Source organism: Chenopodium album, chromosome 25 (genome assembly GCF_948465745.1).
Source record: "Chenopodium album chromosome 25, dcCheAlbu1.1, whole genome shotgun sequence".
NCBI lineage: Eukaryota > Viridiplantae > Streptophyta > Magnoliopsida > Caryophyllales > Amaranthaceae > Chenopodium > Chenopodium album.
In genome coordinates, this window is record NC_137858.1 from 30485256 (window position 1) to 30495398 (window position 10143).

The 10143-nt window shown below is 36.8% G+C and overlaps 1 protein-coding gene across 2 annotated transcripts; it reads left to right on the forward strand.

The window, feature by feature from the left end:
- The first annotated feature begins 234 nt into the window (after nucleotides 1–234).
- Nucleotides 235–9874, forward strand: LOC145614250 (xylulose kinase 2-like). 2 transcript variants are annotated; one of them, XM_081669270.1, is made up of 11 exons: nucleotides 235–325; nucleotides 607–1258; nucleotides 1380–1468; nucleotides 1662–1726; nucleotides 6753–6805; nucleotides 8110–8230; nucleotides 8329–8403; nucleotides 8478–8531; nucleotides 8884–8978; nucleotides 9109–9283; nucleotides 9396–9874. In XM_081669270.1, exons 1-11 carry the CDS (start codon nucleotides 267–269, stop codon nucleotides 9626–9628), a joined length of 1671 nt encoding a protein of 556 aa, XP_081525396.1. In that variant the 5' UTR covers nucleotides 235–266; the 3' UTR covers nucleotides 9629–9874. The 2 variants fall into 2 exon arrangements, with proteins under 2 accessions (XP_081525396.1, XP_081525397.1); XM_081669271.1 differs by having other exon boundaries at nucleotides 8481–8531.
- Nucleotides 9875–10143: the final 269 nt, after the last annotated feature.

The following is a 10143-nucleotide window of genomic DNA, read 5'->3' on the forward strand; positions in this document are numbered from 1 at the left end:
AAAAAAAAAAAAAGTAGAAGTACTAGACTACTACTCCTAGTTACGGTTTTATGGAGTACCGCGTAGCGCGTACAAAACTACCAATGTACCTTCTTTCAAGGAAAAAAAAAAAGAAAAAAAAGAAAACTACCAATGTACCCTGCTTCAAAAAAAAAAAAAAAAAAAAAAAAAAATTAAAAAAATTACAGTAGTTCGTACTTCGTACCAAACATTTCCATTATCTTTCAACTTTGGTAGTCATTTTAGTAGTGCACTGTTTTTCTCTCATGGAAACATACCCTTTACCTCAGGGCTCCCTTCATCTGGGCTTGGATTGTTCTACTCAGTAAGTCTTTCATTCTATCCTTTTACATGTTTTTATCATCGATTCTACTTGTGTTTCATCAAAATTTTGAATTTTTGAAATGAATTCCTATATTACTCCTACAAATTGGTTATCAGCTGTAAAATTAATTTATGTAATTTCTCTGTCAATAATTGTTCATTATATTCTAAATTCTGCTTTATCAAGCTTTCTCTTTGATCTTTGTCCTTATGAAAACTTATATATACTTGGGTTAAAATTTTGAAATTGAATTTTGTTTTTAATTTTTTTGGTGGGTTTAGGTCCTTAAAGGCTACTGTTTTGGATTCAAACCTTGTAATTGTTGCCACAGAATTTGTGCATTTTGATTCAGACTTACCCCATTACAAAACCAAAGATGGGGTATATCGCGATTTGGCAATTAATGGCCGGATTGTTTCCCCTACTATAATGTGGGTTGAAGCCCTTGACTTGATGCTTGAAAAACTAGACAAGAAAGTAGACTATAAAAAGATTGTTTCAATTTCTGGGAGTGCACAACAACATGGTAGTGTATATTGGAAAAATGGGAGTTCTATGGTATTATCATCTCTTGATCCCGAAAAGAGGTTAAAAGATCAGTTAAGTGAGTCATTTTCTTTGAAAGAGTCACCCATATGGATGGACTGTAGCACAACAGAACAATGTAGGAAGATTGAAGAAGCTGTTGGGGGTGCAGTTGAGTTACATCGTCTCACTGGGTCTCGGGCACATGAAAGATATGTCGGCCCACAAGTCCGGAAGATTTATGAGACAAGGCCTGAAATATACAATAATACTGAGAGGATATCTCTTGTTAGTTCTTTTATGGGATCTCTTCTTATTGGTGCGTATGCTTGCATTGATGAAACTGATGGAGCAGGGATGAACTTGATGGATATAAGGAAACGAGAGTGGTCGAATTTGGCTTTGGAAGTAGGCTATTTTCTTCATTTGATTGTTCATGTTTGCTAAAACGTATTGCTGTCTTTTTTGTCTGGAATTAGATGTCCTATCTTCAGTATGGGCTACCTGATCTTAGAAGTCTTCCCTACAGGCAACCGCCCCGTCTTTGAAAGAGAAACTTGGAAAGCTTGCTCCTGCTTTTGCTGTTGCTGGTTACATTGCCCCATATTTTATCAACAGGTTAGTTTGCCTTAAATTGAATTGTAGCTGTTGCTGGTCTAATTTTATTTATTTATTTATTTTATTTATTTTTTTAAAAAACTCCGTACCATTTTACATGTAATGGAAAATCATAGGTTAAGTTTAGTTAGCCAATCATCCTACCGTTTTGATACTAAAGTATTATGTTATCAATGCTTCATATTCCTTTCAGATTCAAGTTCAACGAGAAATGTTTGGTTATTCAGTGGTCAGGAGATAATCCAAACAGCCTTGCTGGTACATACTTTATTAATCTGAATACAGTGAAGTTATGGCTGTGTTATGTGTTTTAATGGTTAATCACCTCTGTCTTGTTAAATTTGTCATTTATTTCTCTTTTATCGTGTTGGCTTATGCCTGTCAGCTATGAGATGTGCATTGTACACCTTGTTGCAATTCCATCCAAACTATGTGTCCCTTGAAGTGGAAAGGCTAAAACCTTACAGTAGTTATGCCTGTATGAGCATTTGGTAACATGGATTATGTAATTTCTGCTCTTCCCTTTCCTTTCCTTATTTTCTTTTTGGAAAATGTCTTCAACTTCATCTCCATAAAATCAGCACTATAGCTAGTGCCCTCCACTTTATTAGAATTCTGGTCTTTGTCAGAATAAGATAGCGTAAAAAAGGCTCTATAAGTATACCATTAAACAAAGTGCTAGGGGGACATGCTAATTGCTAAGTAATGACTTGAGAAGACTGATGTATGTCTAGTTGTACTGCAAAGCTGATCCGTTAATTGCAAGTTGATGTAAGTGTAATCTGAGTTTCTTAGCCTGTAAAATGATATCCAACAATAGTTGGTTAACTCTTGAATTTCTAGTATTAATCCAATTGAGGGCTTAGAGTTTTTTTGGTGGTCTTTGGATGGTCTCTTTGACTTTCAGTATAATTGTCCACTGTAGCTTGAGTTTTGAACTCAGATTGTTTTGGGATTTGTGGTTTGAATTTTGAAATGCTAGCATGACTACTTTAATTATGAGCTAATTGGTGGCTCTAGCATTTAGTTATAATTTTCAATTTTTGATTAGGGGGGAAGGTATTTAGTATATGATAACACACTCTAGTCAGCGTAGTCGCCCAACACCTCTCGGTTAGTTAAATTATTTACAGCAGAATACCATTACTGTTGTAGTGATCTAAAGAATCAGGTAAATAACTGGTGCTGATGTTTTGGTTGCAGGAAATGGCACTGTAAAGTCAGAATAATATTAGGAATGCGGGCCATTCTTATTTGATGTGTTTAAGGCACTGTGACATGTTTTGAACCCCGTCTTAGAAGCAAAATTTGCCCCGACTATGGTGCAGCTGGAACTAGTATTATAGTAAATTCTTTACTGTCAATAACTAAGAAAAATTAAGAACTCCAAGATGCTTAGAACTATGGAGAACAAAGATTTCTATGTTTGAAAACAACAATCCCAAACCAATTTCAAAAACCAGTAAAACTCAAAACTAATAGATAAGATCAATTGAAAAATCAATAGCGGATAGAAAGCGATAATTACATAACCATTCAAAAACATATGTGGAAAGGATTTCATAAATGAAAGGTCTCATAATTACTATGTTGGGGTGTTCTTCCCAAGTCCCACATGGAAAGATTGAGGAAGTGAAGAGCTCCTTATAAGTGGAAGCAAACTCCAATAGTTTGAGGCCTTTTGGGAAGGTGTCCAAAAACAAATCCATACGGGCTAAGCCCAAAGCGGACAATATCATACTAATGTGGAGTGGAGCGTGTATGCGACCCGTCAAGGTGGGTGACCTGGCCAACAAGCGGTATTGAGGATCTGTCACCGGGGGGAAGAGTAGCTCGTAGGGGAAGAATTTGAGAAAATACGATGACGGTGAGTCTCGCGGGTGATAGATATATCGGTAGTATAAGATTGATGGTAGATGTATGCTACGGAGTTGTAGCCTTTGTCAAAAGTTCACTTGATATTGTGATGATTAAGTGGTGTGTTCTGTGGTGGAAACAACGGTACAAGATGAGAGATCTATGTTACGTAGTTGTAGCCTTGTATCGAAAGCCTATCTAACATTGTGTTGTTTAGATAGTGTGTCTCGAGGGATAACTAGTAGTGGTGATGCGACGGCATATTCATGCTATGTTGTTGTTGTCTTATGTCGAAAGTTTTTCTAATATTGTGGATGGTTAGGAGGCGAGTCCCGTGAGTGATAGCGGCGGTATAAGACGATTGCGGAGGTAGCTGAAGGCTGACGGGCCAAGTTGTTCGAGGACACAAAAATCTAGACCGAGTGGAAAGGGTCTAATTTTGTGATGTTGTAGGTGTGTATGGTGATTTGGGTCGAGGGAGGAATTTGTTGGGTTATTATCCCCAAATGACAATTAAGTAATATTATTATCGTAGTAATAATATTAATGTGGTAAGAAAGAAAAAGAAAAAGAAAATAAATGAAAGAGTGAAGTAGACGGTTGGGGTTAGTGAACTAGTGGACTTGAATGTCCAATTGTGGGTGTGGCAGAAGGTTTTTAATGAAACCTTGACTTTGTGTACTTGCATTTATTTGTCAAGTAGGTGGAAGCTTAAAGAATGAAGAGTAAGCTTGCTTGGTATTTGCTATATATTATAGCATATTGTCGTGAATTTGAGAGTGTGTGAGAGAAGAAACACCATGAGTAAAGCGGGTGCTAGCAAAATGTAGAACTGAAGGCTAGGAAAGAGTAAGGCAAGACACAAAAATTTCTCCCGGGAGTGTTAGGGTATTTCGGGTATCAAGATGCCCTAGATTCTATGTCCAATTGTCCAAAGGTTCCTGAGCTCCTCCTTGCAAGGGTGTTTGAGAAAGAAAGCCCCTCCGGATGCTTAAGTCAACGAAACGTACTTTCATGAGAGAGAAAGTAGAGAGAAAACAGAGAGAGAAAGTAGAGAGAGAACAAAGAGAGAATGAGAAGGATTTGAAAAAGTTAATCATTAGTTAGCTATTTATAAATGTGCTTTCAGGTGGCAAAGTTGTACTTCATTGGACAGCTTAGGGGTAAATTTGTACTTTGTGATGATTAATGGATGGTTAAGGATGATGGGCTGGATCATGGAAGGGTATTTTTGTTATTTCAGGTTCATTGGGCTTAGCCGCTTAGGACATGGACTAGGCCCAAACACTAACTAATAACTGAGAGTTTTAATTTCTAAGCTGAAACTAAGAGAAAGGACCTTAAAAAAGCTGAATATCTGTACAAAGGGAGCAAAGGGGTGTATTATATTCACGTTCTGTAAATCTGTCGGGGAAAAAAAAAAAAAAAGTCATGAGGCCACTAGGCCCACTACAGTGCAGCCTTTAGAATGGCGAGGCAGTTGCTACTGCATCCATGCTGGAATCGGCCTGAGGTCTTGAATTCCAGTTCCTGCCAAATTCTGCCAGTGTGAGCACGGATGCACTCAATGTGGCACATCCGTGTCACTCTTCTTCTTGGTTTTTTGTTCATCATTCTTCTTTGCTTGCTTCTTTCAATAGCTTCAAGGGACGCCTTTAAACTTTGATATGCAATAAAAAACATGAACAAGCCCGTAAAGCATAAAATACACAGATCTAGGAGGTTTATTTTTCCCAAAATCAAGGGTTAAAATACACTCAAAATTCATATAAATAACAAGTTATCGTGCACCTTAGAATTCTCAGTTTCTACGTGGTGATCTACTGTGATTATTTGTTTTGGTTTCAGTTGGTTGGTTAGTTTATTTATAGCTAATTCTATTCTCTCTAATGTTCGTGTTTAAACAAAAGTTTTGATAACTGTTGAGGTTGTAAAAAGCCAAGCCTGATGGATTACATCGGTATCTGAGGTTTACTTGTCCAGTATAAAATGAATGTGATTTTTAATATTCATCTCATTGTCAATGCTAAGAAAAAATGCATTGTAAGAATATTAGAGTGTAAAACAAAAAAATGTTTTGGCTCTTGTCAATAGCAATGGCTTATAATTCTGTAACCATTGCCTAACTAGTGAAAAAAAAATTAAGAGGGTTGTGAAGAAGAATTTTAATTTTCAACCGTATTTTATGGAAGAGAGAACAGATGGAGAGGATCATGGTTGATGACAATTAGAGATAAATTCTTGGTTCATGTAGCCTACTCCAGGATTGGGATTAAGGCTTTGATATTGTTCTAATTTTATCATGACATGCCTCATTCCTCCTATATTGTAATCATATACTACCTCCATTACATATTGAACTTAACACTTGCAATTATTATATAATTTAAGACAATAGAAGAAAGTGTTGATGTGGTGAGTTTAAGAAAAGGTGGATAAAGTACAAGAGATAATGTAAAAATGTGTGTGGATGTAAGAAAAAGGTGGATAAAATAATGGAAAGTGAGTGTAAAGGTGTACGTGTTGTGAGGTTAGGGAATAAGTGTGAAATGTGTGTGCCAAAAATAGAATAAAGCTTAAATGGAAAGTGTTAAGATCATCATGAAACGGAGGTATTTCCTAAACTTCCTATTTATGGTCTATGAATCTTATTTCTTTTAAAAAAGGAAATTTTACAAAAAACCACCTTTTATAAGCATTTTTTTTTGCAAGAAACCACCTTATAAATTTTTTTTTACAAAGACACACCTTAATCAAAATTTTTTTTGCAAAACCATACCTTTATGCTAGAAAATAGAGTCAAACCCTATTTTCCGGCGTTGACTACACCATTTGCTCCCACGAAACTGACAGTGGAGGGGAGAAGAGTGGCTAGGGTTATAGAGGAGGGTTTAGGGTGATCAACGTCGTTAAAGGGGTGTGTTTAGGGTGGTCAACGCCGTAAAAGGGGGTGTGTTTATGGTGGTCAACGCTATGAAAGGGTGGTTTTTGTGGGTGGGGCTTAGGAGGGAGGTGGTTTCGTGGGTGGGGCTTGAGAGAGAGGTGGTTACGCGGGTAGATTGGGGTACTTAACGCCGGAAAATGGGGTCAAACCTCATTTTCTGACATAAAGGTATTGATTTGCAAAAAAAATTTTGATTAAGGTGTGTCATTGCAAAAAAAAATTTATAAGGTGGTTTCTTGCAAAAAATTGCTTATAAAAGGTGGTTTTTTGCAAAATTTTCTTTAAAAAAAGTTATTCTTAATTGGTTAACTTAAGTTGTGTGCACTTCCAGATCTGGCTTTGGATTAAAGTATTTAAATATGTTTCTTGTGTATCATCAATTCTTGAGCCTGTTTATCATATGATATGTCTCCATTCATAAATAAAAAATAAACTGTTGGCATCTCAGATGAGTCGCATTACTTTGTTGTGATTTGATGGCAGGTTTGACACTCAACTATGGTGATCTTGCAATAAGTCTTGGCACAAGTGACACGGTGAGTGGACATCTTTCTTATAGTACTTGAGGTCATTGCTATTCCTATCGAACCAAATAAATCCTAACCTCTACTATCCTAAATATAGTAGCTAGCATGGGTCGTCTCTCCTAAGTCCTAAGGGTAGCAAGTAAGAATTCATCTAAATTCACGTAAAGCCAAGCCGATGATAGTGTATTTTTTCTGGTTTTGGAAAAATTAGACGACTAAAATTGTAGGAAGATTAAACTAGCAATCTAAATCTAAATTAAACAAGCAAGGGAAATTCAATAGACAAAAGCTGTAGGGAAACTTGGAAAGGAAGTTCCAAGCTTCCAACCATAGCAATACATTTGGTTTAATTATGATTATTAAAATGATCATGATTACTATCAAGGAAAATAAGCATATGAAAATCACTCCCGTGCATTAAGACTTGCAAACCCCCAATTTGGAAGATATTTTATTGAATGCTTTAAGGTTTAACAATGGAGATTGCTTCTCTATCTACTTAATCTCTCTAAAAACTAACACTAATCTATATTCCAAAGATTTAAAAATCTGAATAATCCTTAATTACATGATATTAGCATCTTTATATCCCAAATATCCCATTATAAATGGCTCAAAACAGCTCAAGAAATCCTGATAATTACCCAATGGAGCGAACGCTCCAGCGGATCTTCACAGGCCCCTAACGCTGGCTGGAGCGGATGCTTCAGCTTACTGCTCCAAAGTTCATTTTTGCTCTTGAACGAAGCGGGAGCTCCTTTGAGTTGTGCATCCGCTCCTCCCTTGTTTTTCTCTCAAATGACTTTCCTCCTCCTTTCTAAGGTTCTCTAAGCCTCTTACTTCTCATTGAGTTCACTATATGAGGTCTACTTACGATAAAGGGCTCACACAAAACTCGTGAGCAAAAAGGAAATGCAAGTATATTAAGGAAACAAAGGTGTAAATTAAGTAAAATCATGTAAATCTAAGCAAAGTCAGAAGAAGGGAAGAAACTAAAGAAAGCTTGCTAAGTTGCTAAAAGCATAAAGATTGGGGATAAATTCACGAGAAAGGGACCAACCTTGCTAAGTTGCTTATTCCAGCAAGATTAAAGTGTTAAATATGTTGTTTATTCATTAACAATTATTTAACATTATACCAATAGGTCGCCACTTACTAACTTTTATACCAATATCGCCACTTGTTAAATTTAATATTAATCTATCGCCACTTGCTAACTTATATACCAATTTGTTGCTGATAGTGACATTTATACCAATGTCACAAAGATGCTAACTTTCATACCAATATGGTTAATTTGCTTTTTTTGATAGGTGTTTGGAATTATTGATGATCCTCAACCTTGCTTAGAAAGCCATGTCTTCCCAAATCCCGTTGACACAAATGGCTATATGGTGATGCTAGTCTACAAGAATGGATCCCTTACTAGGGAAGGTGTGTGATGGTACTCCTTTGTGCTTTAAAAAATGTTGTTGCAAGTATCTAAGGTGCCTAATAGCCAACTAATGTTGTGAGCCCTTATTCTTGATTAGATATCCGCAACCGATATGCAGAGAGTTCTTGGGAAGTTTTTAACAATTATCTGCAGCAAACGCCGCCTCTTAATGGTTGTGTATGCATTCCATCTTTAATGGCCATGCTGTGAAAGTAATTAACCTGATCTATGTTCTTACATGTGTAGAAGGGAAGTTGGGGTTTTACTACAAAGAGCATGAAATTCTTCCTCCTCTACCCGGTAAATACTATTCTGTTGTCTTTAATACTTGGTACATGGCTATAAATTTGACATCTTTTCCCACTGAATCTTCCTTCGTTCAACTTGGTCAAATAAATTATTGTGACTAGCAAGTCCAGACCCTTGGAGAACGAGAAGGCATTAGAAGGTGTTATTCACCAGTTTACTTTCTTATAGTTTACTGATGACCCTGTGTTATGTCTATAATAGATTTATGTGTAGCATTGCCAAAGTTAGGATTTCATAGAAGTGCTATTTTTTGACAGAATGCTTATGTAGTATATCTGAACCTCACTGTTACAAAAGAGATGAAATACAAAGTACTAACTCTTTTTCTTCATACATTAACAAGTTGGTTTTCACAGATATGCTCTTAAAAATTTTGCAAGTGAGAGTATGGATGATGTGATTGCACAGGAGATGCAAGAGCTTGATGCTCCGTTTGAGGTTCATATTCTCAACTAAATGTGGGAAAAATTCGTCAATTTACCATACAAGGCCTTAGCATGCAAAGTCTGCATAGACTTTGATAATGATATTTAGTTTATCTTCCCACATAAGAAAGGTGCTATTGCAGGTCCGAGCACTAATAGAGGGTCAGCTGCTATCTATGCGAGCACATGCTGAAAGAGTAGGAATGGTTCTTCCACCAAAGCGCCTAATAGCCACAGGTGGAGCATCATCAAATGAGTGCATTCTTAATGCTATTGCATCTATATTTGGATGTGATGTACATACTGTCCCAAGGCCAGGTAAATAGTGGGAACTTCAATCTTAATTCTTAAAGTTGTTTTAACTGTGATAAAGTGTTGAGCCTTGGACAAATATCTGTCATTTGTTAAAACTTCTTGTATGTCTTTATAGATTCAGCATCCATGGGAGCTGCACTTAGAGCTGCCCATGGTTGGACATGCCACAAAAAGGGGAGTTTTGTTCCTGTTCGAATTTTGTACGAAGACCGGTTGGAGAAAACATCTCTTAGGTCTAAGCTTTCGGTGACTGCTGGGGACCCAATTTTGTCATCAAAATACGCAATGCTGATGAGGAAGCGAATAGAAATCGAAGATCACCTTGTCAAGCAGTTTGGACGTGTATAAATTTACACATTGTTTGGATAATGGATGGCGGGAAGAAACATTCATCTTCCCTCTTTTAATAAACACTACTTCCCCAAAAGTGGAGAGATTTGAAGGGAAAATGAAGCTCCCCATTCCCCCTACCTTTCTTTTCCCTTCCCTTCCTCCTATTTCCTTCCCTTTCCTTTCTCTTCTAAATTGTTTTCGAAACTTCTTGTTAACATCATGCAATTAGTTAAACGTTGAAAGAAAAAAATAAGAATTACATTAAATGGAAGGAAAAGAAGAGGAGAAAGAGAGGGGGATAAATTCTCTTGTTTGGGTAAAGGATTGGAGGAAGGAAGGGGAAGGAGAGGGAGGGATCTATTTTCCCTCACTTTTTAATAAGAATTATCTCCAAAATTGGAGAGATTTGGAGGGAAAATGGAGCTCATCTCCCTCTCTTTCTTTTCCCTTCCCTTCCTCCTTTTCCCCTCCCTTTCGTCTCCTTCCTTCTTTGCTATCCAAACAAAGCATAAGTTGTGATGTGTGATGAC

Coding starts and splice junctions, on each gene's coding strand:
- LOC145614250 (XM_081669270.1), top strand. CDS start 267: ATGGAAACATACCCTTTACCTCAGGGCTCCCTTCATCTGGGCTTGGAT. Junction 326..606: donor GGCTTGGATTGTTCTACTCA/GTAAGTCTTTCA, acceptor TGGTGGGTTTAG/GTCCTTAAAGGCTACTGTTT. Junction 9,284..9,395: donor ACATACTGTCCCAAGGCCAG/GTAAATAGTGGG, acceptor ATGTCTTTATAG/ATTCAGCATCCATGGGAGCT.